Source organism: Paramisgurnus dabryanus, chromosome 15, assembly GCF_030506205.2.
Source record: "Paramisgurnus dabryanus chromosome 15, PD_genome_1.1, whole genome shotgun sequence".
NCBI classification, from domain to species: Eukaryota; Metazoa; Chordata; class Actinopteri; order Cypriniformes; family Cobitidae; genus Paramisgurnus; species Paramisgurnus dabryanus.
In genome coordinates this window covers 12060336-12084438 of record NC_133351.1, presented here as the reverse complement: position 1 = coordinate 12084438, position 24103 = coordinate 12060336, and the positions used below count along the sequence as shown (strand labels likewise).

At 36.5% G+C, this 24103-nt stretch overlaps 2 protein-coding genes across 2 annotated transcripts; both read left to right on the top strand.

The window, feature by feature from the left end:
- The first annotated feature begins 5508 nt into the window (after positions 1–5508).
- atp1a1b (ATPase Na+/K+ transporting subunit alpha 1b) lies at positions 5509–20758 on the top strand. The gene is made up of 22 exons (XM_065251973.1): positions 5509–5662; positions 7896–8006; positions 8718–8777; positions 8863–9066; positions 9145–9258; positions 9377–9511; positions 9639–9756; positions 11677–11945; positions 12023–12331; positions 12424–12558; positions 12672–12867; positions 15062–15237; positions 15329–15465; positions 15548–15698; positions 16684–16852; positions 16930–17084; positions 17386–17509; positions 17641–17786; positions 19875–20005; positions 20090–20191; positions 20290–20381; positions 20513–20758. The coding sequence occupies exons 1-22, from the start codon at positions 5651–5653 to the stop codon at positions 20539–20541; spliced, it is 3075 nt and encodes a 1024-aa protein (XP_065108045.1). The 5' UTR covers positions 5509–5650; the 3' UTR covers positions 20542–20758.
- A 143-nt stretch (positions 20759–20901) lies between these two features.
- LOC135733421 (histone H2A-like) lies at positions 20902–22895 on the top strand. Its single transcript, XM_065251974.2, has 2 exons — positions 20902–22194; positions 22412–22895. Exon 2 carries the CDS (start codon positions 22423–22425, stop codon positions 22843–22845), a length of 423 nt encoding a protein of 140 aa, XP_065108046.1. The 5' UTR covers positions 20902–22194; positions 22412–22422; the 3' UTR covers positions 22846–22895.
- The last annotated feature ends 1208 nt before the right edge of the window (positions 22896–24103 follow it).

Sequence of the window (24103 nt, the reverse complement as noted above, 5' to 3'; positions counted from 1 at the left end):
AATCAAATTATAGCTATTATTGTAACCTAAAGATGCTATGTGAAAGTTTGTAACAGAAAATAGTGGTTTTCATCTTGTGACTTTCTTGGTATAGAAAACACATTTTTACAGAAATTAGTCAAAATCAAAATTTATTGTGTTTTGGAACCAAACTCTTTAAATACACTGACAAGCATCTGTGGCAGCAACGTATCCCTCTCTGATGTAAAAGAACACCACTCTCCTGGCACTATCCACTCTCCATACTATGGGAGAATTTGTGCTACAAGGCACATGCCAGCGTGAAGCCTACCTTTTACAGGAATTAACTGAAAACATGTTATGCTCGCTTCGTGTCAGTGCACATGCAACAGCGGGGTACTCAGACACCGGCCATCAGCCTATGTGCCAGGGCTTAGCCCCGGACGGCCCAGACTCAATTTAAGCCCTGGAAGTAACTCATGTAAGCAGGTTGTCATAGTTAATCAGAGCAGACATGCAAGGAATAGTTCACACAAACTTTGTCATCGTTTACTCACCCTCATGTTTTTTAAACCTTTATGATAATTTCCTTCCCCCACAGAACATAAAAGTGGTTGTTAGGCAGAATGTTACATGTGTTACGTATGCGCCATACTTTAGATATATCTCTTATACATTTACAGAAACATGTATGTTTTTACCCCCCTTCTCAAATAATCAGTATATATAATGTTTATTTTAAATCACAAATAATATTATGTACATTTTTCTTCCAAACACAAACACTAGAATACTAGACTTCATCTGTGTTCTTTATTAGCAAAGCTGTGCTTCCAACTCTTTAGTTGTGTTTAAATGTTGTGCCATGTGTTTTAATTCTTATTCTCAGTGCAGTCTGTGAAACAAGTGACTCTTTGTTTGGGGTGTCTGGCATCAGCCCATGCATCGCTAAAAACCTGTGGGACCCTCATGCACTGGATAATCTCTTTTATTAACTTTTTCTAACTTTTCTCTCTCTCCCCATTTTTTGTATAGTTTGGTATCATGAAAACTTCCTAAAAATCTAAAAACTATGGCTGTGCATTAGTTGAATTTGAAATGTAGAGATGAATTAAACCCAAGGCACATGAAAAAGAGAAGAGGCCAGGAACTGCCTCTCTGAATGGCTGAGGGAACATTCTCTTGAATGGCTTTACTTTTTTCTTTCATGCTTTGAAAAGGGACAATTGTGTGTAACATCCTGCTGGGACGATGGCATAGTGTTTTCAGCGTGGGACAGCCTTTTCTGGGCATTCTGTCACATTGGTGGCATGAGGCATTATGTGAACCCTTGAGGGATAGCCCCATTTCCCATAAACATGTCAAATGCAAATAAACCTTCCGCTCCTGCTATTTAACCAGATGTAGTATTGAGTGCATTGTAGCTTTTAGGAAAAGTTTACACACACACACACACACAAATTAAAATTGTTTCATTTTCAGACTTTACCTTCATGTTTTTTAGTGTAGAATGCAGTTTTTTAATGCATGTTTTTACATAGCTTTATACTAAAGACAGTTTAAGATGAAGAAAGAACTTTATGCATGATATATTCCAGGTTTTCCAAAGCTATAGCTTTTCACAGCTTTGTGCATAAGCAATGAAATTAAGGTCATTCATTATTTACTGGTAATCTGATAGTGTTTTGATCATTTTGACCCAAACAAAAAAGGCTAATGCTACAAAATACACCCATACAACTTATAACTGGTTTTGTGGTCTAGGGTCATACACTGTAAAAAAAACTTTGCTGCCTTAAAATTTTTTGTTAAATCAACTCAGATTTACAAGTCATGTCAACAGAAATTAGTTGTCACAACTTATAAAATATAGTTGAGAAAAGTCAACTTAAATTTATAAGTTATAACAACTCATCTCAAGGTAAATAATAGTAAGTTGAAATGACTCAACAAAAAAATTTAAGGCAGCAAAGTATTTTTACAGTGTATATATAGGCCTACTTATATAGCACTTATACCTAAAGAATTATTAGGAACACCTGTTCAATTTCTCATTAATGTAATTATCTAAACTTTAATTTTGAGCTTGGTATGGTTGTTTGTGCCAGTTACTGGGATTTTCACACACCACCATTTCTAGGGTTGTCTAGAAAAATGTCTTGTTGATGCTAGAGGTCAGAGGAGAATGGGCCGACTGATTCAAGCTGATAGAAGAGCAACTTTGACTGAAATACCCACTTGTTACAACAGAGGTATGCAGCAAAGCATTTGTGAAGCCACAACATGCACAACCTTGAGGCGGATGGGCTACAACAGCAGAAGACCCCACTGGGTACAAATAGGGAAAAGAGGCTACAATTTGCACGAGCTTACCAAAATTGGACAGTTGAAGACTGGAAAAATGTTGCCTGGTCTGATGAGTCTCGAATTCTGTTGAGACATTCAGATGGTAGAGTCAGATTTTGGCGTAAACATAATAAAAACATGGATCCATCATGCCTTGTTACCACTGTGCAGGCTGGTAGTGGTGGTGTACTGGTGTGGGGATGTTTTCTTGGCACGCTTTAGGCCCCTTAGTGCCAATTGGGCATAGTTTAAATGCCACGGTCTACCTGAGCATTGTTTCTGACCATGTCCATTCTTTTATGACCAGCATGTACCAATCCTCTGATGGCTACTTCCAGCAGGATAATGCACCATGTCACAAAGCTCGAATGATTTCAAATTGGTTTCTTGAACATGAGCTATGGGCTGAGAAACAAATGAGAGAAGGGCTGGTGTGACAACACAACTGATGTGGAGATGTCAGATACATCTACTACTGAAAGACAGTGACAGGAGTTGCTCTGGAGACAGTATGACGTATAAAGTTAGATGTTGATATCCACACAAAGTTCTTTAACTGGTTTTGTTAATCAGAACTAGCAAAATACCTCAGATGTGGCCAGCACTATGGTCAGTCCATCAACAGACAGGACCAATTCCTGTGGCCTTTTCACCCATTGTATCTCTGTCTGGGTGTGAATGGCCTTATCTGAAGCTCTGTCTGTTCCAGGCTTGTGTTTGTTTGCAATCGTAACACTGGTAGACAGTTTTCTCACCTGTTTAAAATGTGTGTGTAGCTTATATCTGGTGCATCTTTTAGACGTGTGAAATAGTGAGAGAGTGAATGTGAGATCAAGAGAGAATGGTAGTCAGTAGGCATAAAAGCCTTTGATACCTCCCAATGAGAGAAACGCCTTTAATGGTTTTGTGATCAGATCAAAGGGATGGAAAGGAGAAAATTATAATGCATTTTTCTAAGGTAGCATCTGTGTCCTGGTGTTAACAGATAAAATAGACACCAGATAAAAGCAATGTATCAAATGAAATTGGGAAAACCTATTGAAGCGGGCAAGCGGCCATGGTTCATAAAATCCACAGCTTATTTATTTATATGTGACTAATATTTCTTAGGCATTTAAGAATACCTAGTGTTAGAAAAACAGCGTCTTAGCTGTGAATGCAGATTACTGCCAAATCTCTTGCATAAGACCTGGTTTTAAAAGTAAAAGTAGACATTAGCTAACGATTTTGATGTTGTGTAATGCTTGGAATGTCACAGTACAAAACTATGGTAACTTCTTCTTTCACTGATTGGTTCCAATGCAGTGTTTAACACACCACACTGGCAACCAGTGACTCCAGTGCGATGTAATTGTAAGAAATAAAACCACAACATTTTCAACAAATAAATCTATTGTCCTGTGACAGACAGGGCCTGAAATGCTGCGATAAGCTCCAGTCCTCCTATGACCCTGTTTCATTATAGAAAAATAATATTAAAAAACAAATTGAATAGAAGTGAAAATTAAATAGTAGTAACTTAAAATGGGTGGCTTATATAGAAATTAAAAGAAAGAAATGAAAGAAAAGTAGCTGCAAACAGTTGCCTTATTTGTTGAGTAAAACAGGTCAATTATTTTTTTACAGGGCAAGATCTTTTACACATGCAAGCATTGCTCGTAATTTTCCACATTGCCATGGTTTCTTTTCAAGTCGTAAATATCGATGAAAGTAAGGTGATGCGATGGATTTTTTCAGGCTCTCTTTTTTATTTTAAGAAAATATGATAGTGGTGATTACAGTGGCTTACTTGATGGTCAGTCTACTTTTTAAATGGTTATAAAGTAACCTGCTAACAAGTCAAGTCAATTAATTTATATAGCACAACATTAACACAAGGTGCTTTACAATAAAAAAGTTACCTAATTAAAGCGGAAAGAGATATAAAATAAAATATAAATATTTTATTTTATTTTATATAAATATAACAATTTCATGTAGTGCCTAAATTGTGGCATACTGTAGTGTATGCTTTTGTAATTTTCTTTACACCTAATACATTTTTGTGCTTTTGACTAGGGTACATTTGTTGTTGTAATGCTATATTGTAAAAGTCTCTTTAAAGTAAGTTTTAGTTGCTTTTTACCAAGTTTACTTTGAAAAATGGGTAACACTTTACAATAAGGTTCATTAGTTAACATTAGTTAATGTATGAACAAACCATGAGCAATACATTTGTTACAGTCTTTATTAATCTTTGTTAATGTTAGTTAATAGAAATAAAGCCGTTCATTGTTTGTTCATGTTAGTTCACAGTGCATTAACTAATGTTAACAAGATTTTAATAAAGTATTAGTAACTGTTGAAATTAAAATTAACAAAGATTAATAAATGCTGTATAAATACAGTTCATTATTAGTTCATGTTAACTAATGTAGTTAACTAATGCTAACTAATTAACCTTATTGTAAAGTGTTACAGAAAAATGTAACATATTCCATGATGTTATTTTGCACGTCACCAAAGTCTGCATGTTTTTCTTCTCTTGAATTAAATCCATCCACCAAGTTGTAATAAATTACAGGCTGTTGCTGTCAATTGTCATATTGTTATCTATGTATGAATTAATGAAAATGTCACGCTGAATTTAATGAAACTGTTGTACTGTTGATGTGGAGACATGTAATGTGTAGAGAGTTAAGAGAGAAAAGTGGTCTCAAGTTCACAGTTTTAGGCTCTCGAACGTTCCATGTCTATTGCTATTATGGAAGTATAGGGATCTGTTAATACAGATATAATCAAACCGAAATTGGAAAATTATTTATTTAAACTTTATTAACATTTAAATGAATTCTTTATTTCACCAAATCAAGAAGGCAATCATATTCAATGAAATCATAATCAAATAAATCATGTTTGTTTTGTATCAAAGCTGTCATGAAATCAAATGTATATGAATATCTGCGATAGAATGTTTGACTTAATTTAACTTGAATCTTATCAAAATATAAAAACATTCATCACATTAACTAAACTAAACGTGATTGACTACGCAAATGTCACTGGAAAACCTTGAATTGAATTGTTTGTTATTATAAACTTTGATTTCTTAATACAATTTTAATAAGACCAGATGGGCAAATTTATTTTGAGACAAGAGGCGAGAGACTTGAGCCCCCCAGCAACCCCCCGCCTCCTCCTCTGCCACACACGCGCAAAGCACACACACAGAGTTTGATCTCTTCCTATTGGCTGTTTGGCATTATACAGAGACGCGCGACTGGAGACTGGATATATCTTGAAGTTTCATGATCAGCAGCGCGCATCGAAAATAAAGTAGCGCGCTCCACTTTCATACGCAAACATGGGAGTTGGGGTAAGAGATACATTTAAATATTAGTTATAATATGTGTATTTTTAGCGCGTCGTCAGATTAAAGACGCATGAGAGTTTTGATATCGCGTAAGATGCAAGAGATTCATATGAGAGTTAACGTTACATGTCGACGGACGACGATTATATTTGCTATCTGATCATGACGAGTCTTTAAACTCGTGCGTACAGTTGTTAATGCAGTTATGTATTAGTTATTTATGTTATATTTGAACAATTGTTCATTTATGAGGTGGAGAATCAGAGTCCAGTTTAATGCAAATTATTTGACTACTAAGTTCAGAAAGACTATACACCTAGAAAAAAGGCACATGAAGGTATAAAAGTTGTACATCCTGGCACATATTAGACAACAAGGTACAACTTGTGTAGTACAGGTGGCGCAATATACAGAAATAAAGTATTGCATCATGTGGTAGCAATTTGCAAAGATATGAGAAGAGAACTTCATAGATTGTATAAATGAAAATAATTGGTGTGCATTAAGTGAGGAATCGTGATTAAATTGTGCTTCAACATTTTGACTATTTCTGTTCCTGTATAGTGTATAAGATGCATACATTCCTTCCACCTAATGTACAGTCACAAGCTGTTTTTAGTTGAAAGTTTTTAATTCTTTTTCCATGAGAACAGCATGGTGTGCTTTGCATACCACACTCTCAGAAAAAGATGCAAAAGCAGTCGCTAAGTCGGTACCCATTCAAAAAGTACCTAAACAGTGCATATTAGTACCTAAATCATGCTATTGGTACTAAATGAATAGCCTACATATCTGCACCTAATGGTACATATTAGTTTTTAATGGGTAAAGCTTTGTTTCTGAGTATGTGTGTAGCTATTAGTCCACCAGGGATTTGTATGCTATTACCACCACCACCTTTTCCTATCCTTTAAACAAGACAGGCAAAGGATAACAACACAGACATATAAACACCGTACAGATGGTTCGCACTGTTAATTGAAACTGTTTAGTCACCCACATCTGCTGTGATGCAATTTGTCAAGTGAGATCATCATGCAAATCAGATATTATGTTGAAAGACATTCTCTAATTCCTTTTTAATACCAACAACAGTCACTCCATTGTGTCAACCACAATGGTGGCATAACATGTTTGCCTGAGGCAATAATTGCAGTGAACTCTGCTTGACTGGACAGATGAATAAAACATGAGCAAGTCATTGTGCTGTTGTTTATCTTTGGAATGTTTTGTGTCAGTATAACCCTAAGAGATAATCTTAGATAAAGTCATAATGCTCCTATATTTGCCTACTTGTGTTCTCTACTGAAGTGTGACTAATAAGGGAAGAGGCTTGTTTTATATTTAGGGGGATTATTTATTGCTTCTGCAAATGTTTTTTTTTTTTTTTTTGCAGAAAGTCCAAGATGTCAATGTCCCTTCCCATGTCCCATTTAATTTGGCTGTATGCCAACGGGCATTATTAGGCTTGTTTTTTTCCATGTAGTAGATCATGTCAAAAGAAACACAATCCCTTTGGAGTGTAGTAAAGTCCCCCGGGAACTTTTGTGGTTGCTAGTTAAGGATGTACTGTAATGTGAATACATTTCGAGTGAATGGATGCTTTGGCTTAGTGGTTATTGAGGAACATCTGTTGTTACGGTAAATGTTCTCAGTGCTGACCCTATCATCACCTTCACCACATGAGCTGTGTTCAGCATCTGTAGTAACATTGAAAAAAAAACCATCTTCTTTGATGTCTACATTGTAAATATTGATGGTTTGCTAACTTGAAATCCCAGAGGATCCCAGAGAATCGCATACAAAAAAGTTTGTGTTTGCATAATAGATTTGTGTGTGTATTGTGTGTATATATAAATACACACATATATGTATAAATTTAAGAAAAAATATTTATGTGTATATATATATAGATATGATGCTCAGGCAGGGATCCTGTACATACTCTACATGCATGTGTGTGTATTTATATATACAAACTAATTACACAGTGCACACGCATATGATTCTGCAAAAACAAACTTTTATTTTGTATGCGATTAATCTTTTGACACCCGTAGTTTTAAGTCTAAAAATTCTTTAGAGAAATAAAATATTGAAATAAATAAGAAAATTGTTTACAGACAGTGAAAGTAGAGCTTTATACAATGAATGCAGAGAAATTGTGTAGGTGTATTGTCAAAATTATGTTTTCTTAAAATTAATGTTTCAAGCGGTTGTCAAACATTTGTTTCAGGGCGGACGAGATGAATATGACTTGGCGGCAAAGTCGGACCAAGGAGGGAAGAAAAAGAACAAACACAAGAAGGATAAAGATATGGATGAACTGAAGAAGGAAGTACATTTGGTAAGACTTATTACAAAAACATCCGATCCTAAGGCCTGAATTATGATCTGACAATACAGTCTATATCGGTATGGTCTGATATGAGCAAACCCCCCAACCCCCCCCCTCCCCCCCCGCAACCAAAGCTCTGCCAAAAATGTACACTGAGCTCAAAGCTTTCCAATCAGTTTGCATGTTGTTCAGCTGTTTATTTTCAGACAGAGAGGAATCCCCTGTCTTTAAATTTTATTTCGATAAAACAATATCGCCCAGCCCTAATGCCAAAATGTAATAGAGTCTGATAATCTGTTGGGTTGTTCATGGGTTCAATGACCAGTAGTCCTGCAAGATATATGGAAATTATTGAAAATACCGCAGATGTGCATATTGCAATAACCGAATGATAATATTTGCACACTTTAGAAAGTTGTGCATAGTCACAGGTTTGGTTTGATGCAGATAGCAGAGAAAATAGCAAGACAGAGACAGCTTTGTTTTTTTTTCCTAGAAAGAATATGATTTTTTTTATAAAGGTAATTTAAACTGATTTTACTTGTATAAAGCATCGTTGTAGTGCATATAGTATATTGCATTATTTACCACATTTTCGCATTTTCCTTCATTACCGTGCAACCCCAATGACCAAAAACACACTATTAAGTTGCTTTGGATCAAAATGTCTGCTAAATTCCAAAATGTTAAAGACTATCATTTGTATTTGTTTTTTTTTAGGATGATCACAAATTGACTTTGGAAGAGCTCCACCGTAAATACGGTACAGATTTGAGCAAGGTAAGTTAAACAGCTGTGTTGGTTTTTAAAGATATTAGCTGTAGTTATTTCTGTAATAATATAGCTTTCTCCATGACAACACCAGGGTCTCTCAAGCGCTCGTGCAGCGGAGATCCTCGCCCGTGATGGACCTAATGCCCTCACTCCACCTCCAACCACACCCGAGTGGGTCAAGTTCTGTAAGCAGATGTTTGGAGGTTTCTCCATGCTGCTGTGGACCGGTGCTATTCTCTGCTTTTTTGCATATGGCATTCAGGCAGCAATTGATGATGAGCCGGCCAATGACAACGTGGGTGGAAATTTGTGTTACAGTACATATGATATTCTCCCATGTCATATGTGATCTCATCTAATGTTTGTAATGCAGTTGTATTTGGGTGTCGTGCTGTCTGCTGTGGTCATCATCACGGGATGTTTCTCATACTATCAAGAGGCCAAGAGCTCTAAAATTATGGACTCCTTCAAGAATTTGGTTCCACAGGTGCGGATTTCTTCACAATTATTTGACTGTATATAAATAAATAAATAAAAATTTGTATCTTTTTTTCAGTTCAGATCATAATAATACAGACACGTATATTCTGTTGTTTCTTTCCTAGCAAGCTTTGGTTGTCCGTGACGGTGAGAAGAGTAACATAAATGCCGTAGAAGTGGTGGTCGGTGATTTGGTAGAAGTAAAAGGTGGTGACAGGATCCCTGCTGACCTGAGAATCATTGCCTCACATGGTTGTAAGGTGATTATGTGCTGCTTTCACACACGTTTCTTACCTTGTCTGATAAGTGTGGTGAGATTTTGCACTGCCTGTCTTTGTGGCAGGGACGTTATGCAAATACAGCTTTTAAATAGGGTTTGTTTTTAAGGTGGACAACTCCTCTTTGACTGGAGAATCTGAGCCTCAGACACGCTCCCCGGATTTCTCAAATGATAATCCTCTGGAAACCAGGAATATTGCTTTCTTCTCTACTAACTGTGTGGAAGGTATTTCATCTGCTCATTTATTGGCATCTGCAGTAAAAATATCCCAAAAAGGATATAGGGGAGAGCGGGGCACAACCTAACGCTTTTTGGTTTTGGCTAAATCATTCAAAAATATTTGAGTTTGATTAATTATATTTTTACACAAGCAGCACATCTCTGCTACAAATGACCATTTGAAGTTTGTTTCTATTACTGTACCATTCTTGGACAATTACACCTAACATGACAGAAGTGCAAACGTTACCCCATAGGTGAGGTTAATTGTAACAGGCAGGGGGTTAGTTGTAACACTTGCTAAAAATATGTAAGAAAAAGAAGCACAATTATGACAAGAAAAGCATTTTTATATGTGACCTAGTCTGTAAAAAAAGTCTCAAAATCGAATTCTGAGATAATGAAAATCAAAGTCTGATTTTATCCATTCATTTCATTATGATTTCAATACGTGGCCTTATTAAATTAATATTAAAGGAATAGTCCATTTTCAAAAAAAAATCCAGATAATTTACTGACCACCATGTCATCCAAAATGTTGATGTCTTTCTTTGTTCAATCGAGAAGAAATAATGTTTTTTGAGGAAAACATTGCTGGATTTTTCTCATTTTAATGGACTTTAATAGAGCCCACTTAATACTTAACTCAACACTTAACAGTTTTTTTCAATGGAGTTTCAAAGGACTATAAATTATCCCAAACGAGGCATAAGGGTCTTATCTAGCAAAACGATTGTCATTTTTGACAATAAAAATAAAAATATGCACTTCTCGTCTAGGTCCGGTCCTGTGATACGCCAGCACGACCTAACGTAAATGCGTAGTGAAGTAGAGAGGTCACGTGTTACATATATGAAACGCACATTCGCGGACCATTGTAAACAATAAACTGACATGCACAAAGACATTAATTAACAACCTCTGAACGATCTTCTTTCTCCACACTCGTAAAAACTGGGGCGTAGTTTCGCGTTCGTCCTCTGTGACCTCTTGACGGCATGACGTATTGAGTGAGGTCACCCTGGCGTTCATAGACGAGAAGTTGTGGTTTAAAAGTGCATATTTTTTATTTTTCTTGTCAAAAATGACAATTGTTTTGCTAGATAAGACCCTAATGCCTCGTTTGGGATCGTTTAGAGTCCTTTGAAACTCCGTTGAAAAAAACTGTTAAGTGTTGAGTTAAGTATTAAGTGTTGGGTTCTATTAAGGTCCATTAAAATGAAAAAAATCCTGCAATGTTTTGCTCAAAAAACATAATTTCTTCTCGACTGAACAAAGAAAGACATCAACATTTTGGATGACATGGTGGTGAGTAAATTATCTGGATTTAAAGATATTAACAAAATACATTTTGACACACAATGCTATGTTTTAGTCAACAAGACACTGTTTAATATGACATAACATTGGTTTTGGTATCTTACACACCCAACTTAGACACCGAAAAAAAACATATGATGAAACATTTTTTCTTACATGCCACCAAAACAGTCTTTCATTAATAACTCTTTGTAAAAACACAATATACCTTTCCATAAATTTGTGGAAGACCGTCTTTTGGCAGCGTGAAAACAATACGGAAAAAAACTAATCCCTCAACCCTGTGCAACAATGTAAACGGTCTGTGTTACAACTAACCCTGCATTAGTTTTTGCCCCGCACACAATTAGATGTGTTGTTTTTGCAAAGGTATAGTGACCATATATAATTATTTCTTAGTATCTTTACATTTGAGCAATAGCAGCTTAAATGAACTTAAATGAAATGAAACCTAATTTTCTATTCTAATGACTGGATTAAGTGACAAGAAATACTGACTTTGCATTGAGAAGTAAATTGTTTTATTTTTTTTAACAACAAAGCTTTTGGTGACCTTACGTTTGGACAATGCTATACATACAAACATATATATCCTGTTTGTTTAAGGTACCGCACGTGGCATTGTTATCAGCACCGGGGACCGTACGGTAATGGGCCGAATTGCCACCCTCGCATCTGGTCTAGAGGTTGGGCGCACCCCCATCTCCATTGAGATTGAGCATTTCATTCACATCATCACAGGCGTGGCTGTCTTCCTGGGCATGTCTTTCTTTGTTTTGTCTCTCGTACTCGGTTACTCCTGGTTGGAGGCTGTTATCTTTCTTATTGGGATCATTGTTGCCAATGTACCTGAAGGTCTTCTTGCAACAGTCACGGTAGGTTGAATGGTTTAGGCCCTTTAATTGGCTCCTATTAACTTCATGACACCTATTATCTGTCTTTCGTTCCTTAGGTTTGTCTCACCCTTACAGCCAAGCGTATGGCTAAGAAGAACTGTTTGGTTAAGAACCTTGAGGCTGTTGAAACCCTGGGCTCAACCTCAACTATCTGCTCTGATAAAACTGGCACATTAACACAGAATCGTATGACTGTAGCCCACATGTGGTTTGATAACCAGATCCATGAAGCCGACACCACGGAAAATCAGAGCGGGACTTCCTTTGACCGTACCTCGGCCACCTGGTCCTCTTTGGCACGCATTGCCGGGCTTTGCAACAGGGCTGTGTTTTTGGCAGAGCAGACTGATGTGCCTATTCTGAAGGTTTGTCTGTGAACAGTAATATGGCACCCAGCTCACAAATTTTTAAGTGAATAATAGCTTTAATCTGTATGTCATTTTTTTTTACTGCTCAGAGAGATGTTGCTGGAGATGCCTCTGAATCAGCTTTGCTGAAATGCATCGAGCACTGCTGTGGATCCGTGAAGGAAATGAGAGAGAAATACTCCAAAGTGGCGGAAATACCTTTTAACTCAACCAACAAATACCAGGTACTAGGCGTTTGCATCTTTACTTATACCAAAGTAGTTGATTTTAATATCCTGAAACCAAGACAAATCATTGGATCACTTTGTTAAAAACGATTTGATGCTTGCATTGCTAGCTTTCAGTGCACAAGAATCCCAACAGTGACTCGGAGTCTAAACACCTGCTAGTGATGAAAGGAGCTCCAGAGAGAATCCTGGACCGCTGTGCTACCATACTGATGCAAGGAAAGGAGATTCCTTTGGATGATGAAATGAAAGAATCCTTCCAGAATGCTTATCTGGAGCTTGGGGGTCTTGGAGAAAGAGTCTTAGGTACGAGTGAACATATATTTACCTTGATGCATTTGGCAGATGCTTTAATCCATGACTTACAGTACATTCAAGGTATACATTTCAAGGATTGAACCCTTGACCTTATGCACTCCACACATTGAGCTACATTAACAAGCTTAATAAAAAATACAGGAAACACTTTACAATAAGGTTGCATTTGTTTACATTAATTAACTTAATTAGTTAATTTAAAAAAAAATGTTTATTAATCTTACCCTTATATTAGGGACATTCCGCTTTTTTAAAAATATACTAATTTTCCAGCTCCCCTAGAGTTAAACATTTGATTTTTACCGTTTTGGAATCCATTCAGCTGATCTCCGGGTCTGGTGCTAGCACTTTTAGCATAGCTTAGCACAATCCATTAAATCTGATAAGACCATTAGCATTGCGCTAAAACATAACCAAAGAGTTTCGATACTTTTCCTATTTAAAACTTGACTCTTCTGTAGTTACATTGTGTACTAAGACCGGCAGAAAATTAAAAGTTGTGATTTTCTAGGCTGATATGGTTAGGAACTATATTCTCATTCTGGCGTAATTATCAAGGACTTTGCAGCTGTAACATGGAGGCAGGAGGCGCAATTATATTACGCAGCAGCCGAAAATATATTCTCCTAAGTAACTTTCAATGGCAGGGGACTATTTTCGGACACTGCATAATATCACTACGCCTGCTGCAGCCATGTTACATTTGCAAAGTCCTTGATTATTACACCAGAATGAGAGTATAGTTCCTAGCCACTTTTAATTTTCTGTCAGTCTTAGTAGACGATGTAACTTCAGAAGAGTTTTAAATAGGAAAAATATCGAAACTCTTTGGTTATTTTTAGCGCGATGCTAATGGCGCCAAACCCGAAGAGCTTCTTTCAGAAGAGAAATAAAGGGTGGGCAGGACTTGAATTAATCCCTCGAGAATTGATAGGATCGTTGGAAGGGTCATGTTGCTATTTGTTAATTGCTGCCATCTTTTCCCAGGCCCCGTCATTTCTCATGAACGGAAGTAAAGAAAGATCGTTTTGAGGAGGGGATGAGATTTGAGTATTTTTATAAAAGATTATGAGGGCACATGAATTGATTAAAAATAAAGAAGCTAACAAATAAGCCATTTGTAAAAAAAATACCACAATCAGGGTTCCCACGGCTCATGGCATTTCTGGAATACCATGGAATTTTAAAAGGTCTTTTCCAGACATTGAAAGTCTGAATTTTATATATTTTTGTCCAAGTCATGGATTTTTGTTTGTTGCTTAAAATTTTAGTTTTTATGTAATCCAGTTTTTAACTTGTGATGTAAGGAATCATCATCATTCATCATCATCATTAATCGTCTGCAAACAAAACGGGTTTGAATTCGGTCACAAGTTTTCTCCATTCTGTTCGATTGCTAGCAGCTCTTCTCATCTCGTCAGCAGTTGGTGGCACGTCGTTGTTAATTAGTTTGCCGTGTATGTGTGCTATAATGTAAGGAATACCATTTCCAGGTCCGAGCCTCCACTGACTACAATTTACACAGCTGTTTAATTGCACTGTATATTCATTTTACACATTTAAGCTACATTTTTATAAACTCATACCGACTAGATTATCTGAGCTCATGTCATGCAGGACATAGTCATGGAAATTCAGCTTTTTAGTCAGGGAATTTCACTTCTCATTCCCTGACAAAAAACAACAAACAAATGAACAAAATTGAAAAAAAAAACATTTATTCCAATCTATATTTTTTCTCTGCTTATAAACTCTTAAATATGGGTATTTTTTTTTAAAAATAATTTTTTTAGAAAAAGCTAAAATAATAGCATTTTTTGTGAAGGAATTTTGTTAGAGATCAGATTCAGAACGATTATCAAAACATACACAGAGTTTAAAAATTGTAAATAACGTTTTGGCTTCAGTTTTTTTCCATAAATTGGGTAAGTGGTATTGCAGATTAACATAAAATTTTATCAGTAACACGTTTTTTTTTATGCAAAGTTTCTCTTAATTGACGAGATAACTCGTCAATGGCAGAGAAAGAGTTAACGAGTGGGACTTTATTGTAAAGTGTTACAAAAAATACAAACGTGTATCACACGTCACTATTAAATCCATTGGAAAAAACATTTGAAAGGATAGTATTAAAACGTATATGTTGCACATTGTGAACTGATCATTTATTCTCTTCTAATAGGATTCTGTCATTACATCCTCCCTGATGAGCAGTACCCAGAAGGCTTTCAGTTTGATACTGAAGATGTGAATTTCCCCACCGACAATCTGTGCTTTGTGGGTCTCATGTCAATGATTGATCCTCCCCGTGCTGCTGTACCTGATGCTGTAGGCAAATGCAGAAGCGCTGGGATCAAGGTAAAGCAGAGATGCTTCTGGGCAAATCCATTAACCTTTGCTTAAATAAACGGTTATGATCATATTTAGCATTATTTTTCTGAACATTTAGGTTATCATGGTAACCGGTGACCACCCAATCACAGCCAAAGCCATAGCGAAGGGAGTCGGGATTATTTCGGAGGGTAATGAGACTGTGGAAGACATTGCTGCACGTTTGAATATCCCTGTCAATGAAGTCAACCCCAGGTTTTACAGTGTTAGCTCTAATAAAAATGTCACTGTTACTTATTTTTAAATGAATTTGAAGTAAATGAATCTGTCTTTTCAGAGACGCAAAGGCTTGTGTGGTACATGGCGGAGAATTGAAGGATCTGTCTTGTGAAGAGCTAGATGATATTTTGAAATATCACACAGAGATTGTGTTTGCCAGAACGTCACCACAGCAGAAACTCATTATTGTTGAGGGCTGCCAGCGACAGGTAACAATGAAATGAGTAAACATACTGTCATATTGTTTCAAACTCTTATGCATGTATTTTTTTAATAATTTTTCTTAGTTTTTTTTTAATACTAACGCCGCATTCACACGGGGCGTAAGCGTTGACGCTTCCCATTCACTTTTAATGGGTGACGTCAAGGGTTGGCGAACTGAATTGTGGATCCTTCGGCGTCGCGTCAGTGCCGTTGCTCGCGGCAGAAGTTGAACATTTCTCAACTTTTCAACTTTTCAATCATATCGCCTTATGCAAATAACCTAGGCAGAGCCAGCCAATTACGTTTATGGAAGACCAGAGCTTGTTTTGCGGCCACAGTGATTCGCTGTTGGCCACGCTTCAGACAAGCCTTCCGTTAAGCGTTAACGCTTACGCCCCGTGTGAATGTACTGTATGACTGTTTATAAACCACTGGCTGTCCAGCTTCAAAAATGAAAAACTATAAAAGTTGTCCTTATGATACAATATGTGTAGCCTGAGTGAAAAAAGGAAATATTATTTACAATCATTATTTATTATTCATATAAATGTATTTTTTATATTACATTTAAATAATATAATATTAAATACATTTATATTTATATGTATTATGGCTGGTTTATATGGTACGCGAAAATCGGCAAAATCGCTGCGTGTTACAGCTTTGCTCGTGGAAGCGTTTTGTGCAGCATTTAGTGCAAATATGTTTATCTTCAAAGGCACCTGCCATGAAAAGTCGTGTCCGCTAAAGGAACAAGATTTTGGGTGCATAAGCAAAGAGTGTGGACCAACTCCGCTTACCCCTTTAACACCCCCGTTTTGCTGCTTTCCGCACGCTTCTTATTGAAAAATAACTAAACACTCACGGTTGTTGCGTACCGTGTGAAATGTCCATCAGATTGTGTTTATGTTGTGATACAAAATAGTTTTTATAAGATGTTTAGACAGTTTTGTCACATTGCATTAAAGTGTCAAAATGTATGTTTCACAGGGAGCCATTGTGGCTGTAACAGGTGATGGTGTGAATGATTCTCCGGCGCTGAAAAAGGCTGATATCGGTGTTGCTATGGGCATCGCTGGCTCAGATGTGTCCAAACAGGCTGCAGACATGATCCTGCTTGATGACAACTTTGCTTCAATCGTCACAGGTGTAGAGGAAGGTATGCCAGGTCATTTTTGTCATATCTCGTCCGATTTCTTAAAGGGCTGCATTGGTAATGTTTTCTCTGCACTGTAGGTCGACTGATCTTTGACAACTTGAAGAAGTCCATTGCTTACACCCTGACCAGTAACATCCCTGAGATAACACCCTTCCTGTTCTTTATTATCGCCAACATCCCCCTACCACTAGGAACTGTTACCATATTGTGTATTGACCTGGGAACAGACATGGTCAGTTCACTCTTCTTATTTCCTTTAACTCTTTACTGATTCCTAATGGGACAAAACCAAAGACACCATATATATAGAGTCACCATTTTTCTAGTGTGGCTATCTATTAGTGAGACCTTCTTAAAATAAGAAAATTATATTCTAAAACAGTTCCTTTATATTAAGATTATGATTGGTTTATGATTTTATGTGTTTAAAATCAAACTTGTATTCGGTCTTCTGTACGTTTGAATCTGGTGTTATTGTTTCCGAAAATGTTATTGTCCTAATCCTGTTAAGTTCATTCTCTATGGTTTTCCAGCTCCCTGCTATTTCACTGGCGTATGAGGCTGCTGAAAGTGATATTATGAAGCGACAGCCAAGAAATCCCAAAACAGACAAACTGGTGAATGAAAGACTTATTAGCATTGCGTATGGACAAATAGGTAGGCTATTTTGGTTTTGTGGCTTTGAATGTAATTTTGCTTTGACCTGAATATTTTTAGTTGGAAACCACTTGGCAAGTTGGTTAATCATATTTCTGTTTATAAAAGATATTTTGTTTGTCATTGCACAGGTATGATTCAGGCTCTGGCAGGATTTTTCACATATTTTGTTATCCTTGCTGAAAATGGCTTTTTACCATCAAGGCTGTTAGGAATACGTGTGTATTGGGATGACAAGCATGTTAATGACCTGGAGGACAGTTATGGGCAACAGTGGGTCAGTATTATTTGACTAATTATTGCAGTTCAATAAAAAAAAACTTCCGTCAGAATTTACTCACCCACCAAAGTAGAACATTTAAAGGGACACTCCACTTTTTTTCCAGCTCCCATTGAGTTAGGGGTTGTGTACACCAAAACTTTTACGCCCGCGGCCGGCGCATGTTTTCAATTGTTTCCAATGGAAGCTCTGCGTTTTTCAAATAAGCCAGCAGCTAGCGGGTTTTTTTCCGCGCTGAAAACCGGCGCTCGGCGGTTTTTCCGCACTCGGCGCTGAGCGTCGAGAGTTGAAAGAGATTCAACTTTGGGAGAAAAGCTTCGCTCGTCAATGTCAGTTCTCACACTGCCGCCCAATCACAGTGGAGGAGGGGCGGGACATTACCACAGCAACCAACCGGCTCGCAGCTGAAGTATCACAGCTACCAAAGCGCTCAGCTGAAGAAAGCTGGCACTCAGCTGAAAAACAGCTGGCATTCGGCGTCCTCAAGGCATTTTCAGCCGCGTTTAAAAGTTTTGGTGTGTCCAGCCCCTAAAACATTTGAGTTTTACCATTTTGGAATCCATTCAGCTGATCTCTGGGTTTTGCGGTACCACTTTTAGTTTAGCACAATTCATTGAATCTGATTAGACCATTAGCATTGCGCTCAAAAATGACCAAAGAGTTTCAAGACTTTTTCTTATATACCATATTCCAGGTATTCTAAACCCCTACTAGGGATGCATAATTATTAATCGTAGAAAAAAGAAAGAAAAATAATAGAAGCTTTTGTCTACATTATATATGTGTGTGAACTGCGTATAATAATTATGTATATATAAATATACATACATGCATGTATAATTTTAAGGAAAAAAATATATTTATATATTAAGTATTTATATTTATATATAAATTATACAAATGTATATACACATGTTAATGTTTCTTAAATATATACATGCATGTGTGTGCATTTATCTATACAAAGTTATTATAGAAAGTTCACACACATATGGGTGATTCTCACAAAATGCAGATTAAGAAGGTGTCCAGCATCAGAATTTTTAAAAAGCCCTTGAAGCCAGTTTTTTTGCACATATAAGATTAAGGTCTGAACTTACTATAACCATTATTTTTATTAATATAAAATTATGTACATTTTTTAGATTATCATTATAAAAAAATTATCATTACCGCAACATGATATTACATTAAATATATGCATTTACAAAGTCATATTCCGGTTATGAGAACTAAAAAGTTGTCTAGGTACCATGACAAACAAAATTTCAACTTTTATCTGGAGAGAAAAAAATAAGAACTGCTTACCTGGTAGCCATCTTGAGTGTCACAGTCAATTATGTCCCTTCCAACAATTTTTTTTTTTTTTTTTTTTGAAAATGTTAGTTCCTTGAAGGCTTAAACAATGATTGAAAATTGTTGCGGAGGATGAGAAAATTGGTCTTGGACACATTTATATTCCTTATTATTGTCTCTACATTTTCCAATGATCACCAAATACCACATGTTTCTTTAATGTCAATGTTTATATAACATGCACTGAAGCTTTTATTTTTTTAGATTTTATAATTTTAAATATTTCCATGTCAAAGAACCCAAATTCTGTCATGGACACGTTGCGGTAATGAAAATTTTCCCCTTAAATGTGAAAAAAAAAATGGTTTGTATGATTTCATTTAAAATCATGTGCAAAATAGTACATGAAGAGATGTTTGTAACAATATGCTTCTAATTTTGATAATCTTACTTTGCATTTACCTTTTTAACAAAATGTTTCATGACACCTCATAAGTCTAATTTCGCCAGAATCACCCATATATGATGTAAACAAAAACTTTTATTCTGCTATAGATTAATCCCGATTAATCGTTATGCATCCCTAACCCCTACAGTAGCTTTGTGCAGAAACATACAAACCTTTAACATTTTTGACATCCACTTCGGCTCTACTTGACACATTTATGACAGTTCACAAGAATAATGCGAGTAAATGATGACAGAATTTTCATTTTTGGGTGAACTAATCATTAAACTGTGATTCTTAGAACTTGACTGTCATTTCAACCGTTGTCATTTTATTCTCAGACATATGAACAGAGAAAGATTGTGGAGTTTACGTGCCATACAGCATTCTTCACCAGCATCGTGGTCGTGCAATGGGCCGATCTGATCATCTGCAAGACCAGGAGAAATTCTGTCTTCCAGCAAGGAATGACGTGAGTCTGGGGGAAAAATGAGCTTATATTTCACAAGCCATGTTCTTGGGGAGAATTTCATTGCTTATCATTTTTGGCTCACAGGAACAAAATCCTGATCTTTGGATTGTTTGAAGAAACTGCATTGGCAGCTTTCCTGTCTTACTGTCCTGGCATGGGTGTGGCTCTCAGAATGTACCCACTCAAGTAAGCTAAAATAATTCATTCGCACCAAACATTTCTTTGCATTACTTGTGTTACACAAGATTTGAGATGGTTTTGGGTTAATCCCTTGTTATCCACAGGCCCAATTGGTGGTTTTGTGCCTTCCCATACTCTCTTCTCATCTTCATCTATGATGAAATCAGAAAGCTCATCCTTAGACGGAACCCTGGAGGTAAACAAAAACAGTTTTTAAAATATTTTATTATATATTGCAATTATTTTTAAAATAGCACATAAAATTATGTAGTGTATCAATCCAATTTTTTTAAACTATTAAAACACCTATTTATTCTGCGTTTACAGGTTGGGTGGAGAGAGAGACGTATTACTAGATCATCATATCAGCAACAAAATGCCTGTGTGCCGTCATTGTGGTGTTATAGTAGTTTTGCTGTTGTGAATTTAACTTCCTTAAATTTTTTCAATATTTTTATATAGAACAACCGATGTGATTCGGCTGGCAGTACATGCCACTTTAAAGATAGACTTAAAACTCACAATTAACAAGTTTTTAATCATGTAATTTAAATAAAATATGTGTTCACTTCACTTCAAATATGGTCTAATTAATTAAATAACAGAATGCACCTGCCAAAAACAATGTAAAGTAAGCAAAACACATTGGGTCTCATTCACCAAGCATGCATATATGCACAAATTTGTTTGTATAATGTTTTAACTAACAAATCATGATTTAACAAAAACTTTCCCAATACAATTTATTTTAAATGTAGGCAAAAACGTAAGAAATACTTAGACCACACGTTTGCAATAATCATAAACAAGGAAAAAATATATAAAATATACAACACGGATATATATATTATAGGGTTATTTTTTCTTGTTCATGAATTTTGCAAAAGTGTGGTCTAAGTTCTTACGTTTTTGCAATCATTTAGAAGAAATTTTAGAATAAAAATTTTTGATGATTCATGATTTGTAAGTTAAAACGTCCAAACGCATATTTCACGAACAAATTTGTGCGTATGCATGCTTAGTGAACGAGACCCAATATTTACCAGCATAGCTGTGATGTATTTACAGTGTTCTCTGATGTCTCAATATCAAAGTACCTAGGTGTAGGTTTGAGATATTTTTCATGCTAGAATCTTCCCACGATATACTTGAATGGCCCACTGAATGGATCTCTCTTCTTTGAATGCCTAGTAATAAGAAATCATGTTGGCATGGATACACCCAGTAGCTCTCAAGCTTTTCATTCAGAATTTGAGGAACAAAGTGTGCCTGTATTTCTTTCATTCATTTCAAGTCCTCTGGAATGTCAAGCTATTCATTACCTATAATTGTCTTGCAAGGCACGACTCTGGGGGGTTTATTTCGAGCAAGACCTACGTGAAGTGGCAGTGACTCATTTTCTCAACTAAATTTGACTTTCAATTCAATACATTTATCGTTGTCAATTACATGATAGTTATACTAATATGTACTGTATATGTTTGCAAGAAGTAGCAAGATAGTATATGCCATTCTGTTTTAGTAAATAAAATATTTTTTAACTTTGGCCCAAAAAAGCTATAAATGACACAGGCAAAACTATCTTACTTACTAACTAGATATTTTTTGGTTTGTTAAAGATGAAAAAGTACACTTTAGGCCCCAAAAATATATTTTTTAAAACAGCTACATGTATGATTAAAGTTGTTGAGAAGATGAATATAAACAAAACGAGACTTTCTGACATTCATAATGGGTACTTGGTTGGTTGGCAATGGGAAATTGCATTGCAACCAACAAAGTTGCTAACTTAGTTAGCAAATGGTTTTGGGAAACGCCCCCCCCCGAACGTTTAAAGAAATTTCCAGAGATTTTTGTATTATGCTAATAAAGCATTAATGATGTAATTGGTTAATTGGTCACATGACATCTACACAGGTGTGAATGTTAATTAAGTGTCACTACAAAAGGAGATGAGTGCTGACATGAACTCAAACAGTCTTTGTCTTTCACTTGCATTCAGAAGTTGTGTGAGTATTTTGACTTTTTTTACTATCTTAGTTTGGTGTCCATCAGTTAATCATAGTTTAACCATGATTTGTTGTAAAACTGTAATCTTTGTTTAAATCATGTTTACTATTCTTCCTAAAATGAACAAGATTAGTTTTAAAATAGTGGTGTGATGGAATGTGATTGACTTTTACCCTAAATTTCTTAACTGCTATGCTCGTGTTTTTTTTCACTCAGATCTGCCCATCATGTCTGGCCGTGGAAAGAAAACCGTAGCTGCAGCAAAGAGCAAAACTTCAGTGTCGCGTTCGTCGCGCGCCGGCCTGCAGTTTCCAGTTGGCCGCATCGCGCGTCTCTTGCGGAAGGGAAACTACGCGTCACGCATCGGTTCTGGCGCGTCGGTTTATCTGACGGCGGTCATAGAGTATCTCTGCGCGGAGGTGCTCGAACTCGCAGGCAACGCAAGCAGAGACAACAAAAAGGTCCGCATCACGCCGCGTCACATTCAGCTGGCTGTAAGAAATGACGAGGAGCTGAACACGCTGCTGGGAGGCGTCACGATCAGTGAAGGAGGAGTTCTCCCCAACATCCAGGCCCAACTTCTCCCCAAAAAGACCAAAGCTCCGAGAGATGCCAGCAGCGCAAAAGATGTTCAGTCTCAAGACTTCTGAAATGCACTTATGTTTTTAAAGCTCGTTTTGTATTAAATACTTTATTTACATCTGTGTTATGTGTTTCTTGCTCTGGACTTCACTTTCTCAGTCCAAATGTATTAATTCAACCGGCTGTGCACCCTTAAAGCCTGTAGTCCACCGGTATTTTTATATACTGGGTTTTCCAGCTTATCTTAGCTGTTTGCTCAATTTTGGTATTTTTGAAGTCACCTTCCCATATTTGAGGTTATAAAAAGCGAACAAATGAAGATGTTTATAAATCTGATAGGAATTAACCTTTATTAATAACAGATTTTCTCAACAGTGTGATTTTTGAAATGAAAGGTTTTTTCACAAATCATGTCAGATACAAACTTTAAAATGTTGTGTTCAGATGATGAACTTTTGACAGGTTCGGTTACCACAAGACCCCTTCAAGGTTTGTAAACATTGAATGACGATCGGGTGCGCGCGCAGCATGGGGTCAAACTGTTCATACCATTTAGGCTTTATAATTTAATCTAACACGGCTGAAAAATGATGACTTACCTCAAATGAAGTGAGCACTACAAACACAAGCCTCTTTGATATTTGCATTGTCCCAGTCTGCACGTTAATTGCTTGCAGACGCAGATGTTGTATTTTTTTTGTTTTTGAGATTGTGCAAGAATCGCGAAAACTTAACGGAAGCCTTGGTGCGATTTTCACAGCCCACAACGTAAGTAGGCATTTTTGACGATACCGAATAATACCCAACTCAATCTGCTGTAATGACTTTTCTGACCCCGACATGCGCAGTGGAAACTGCCTGTGACGTGAACCGTGAAGGGGTCTTCCAGCTTTAATCGTCCTAAAAATGAACACATTTAAGGAAAAGCATTAAGAAACTGATTCTCTCTTGATTTTATCAAATATAATAAAAGTTTCATCTCTCGTCCTGTCTGATTTTATTTCAAAGTAAACTGCTCATTTGATTAATTTATAAATGTTCATGTGATAAATGTTATGTTTATAATCTCTTCACTCTTTTAAATGTAAAGCAGTGTATTACGTAAGGAATAATTGATGACAAGCCGTTGAATTATTCGAAAATAATGCACACCCAAGGTGGTAATGCGGCACGGCGCAAAGCGATAATGAATGCAATGTTACCTTGATTGTCAGTGAACTACGGCTCTGTGTAGTAAATGCCGCTCCATCTAAAAGCAGGTGATGGAGATTTATTACTAATCAAGGAACCGACTTTGCTGATGGAGATGCGCATGACAATCACATG

What these genes read in the sequence shown, in the direction of transcription:
- atp1a1b (XM_065251973.1), top strand. An exon ending in TCAAGAATTTGGTTCCACAG is followed by an intron (nt 9,259 to 9,376) that starts GTGCGGATTTCT and finishes TTTCTTTCCTAG; the next exon opens with CAAGCTTTGGTTGTCCGTGA. An exon ending in GTCTTCTTGCAACAGTCACG is followed by an intron (nt 11,946 to 12,022) that starts GTAGGTTGAATG and finishes TTCGTTCCTTAG; the next exon opens with GTTTGTCTCACCCTTACAGC.
- LOC135733421 (XM_065251974.2), top strand. Translation starts at nt 22,423, where the DNA reads ATGTCTGGCCGTGGAAAGAAAACCGTAGCTGCAGCAAAGAGCAAAACT.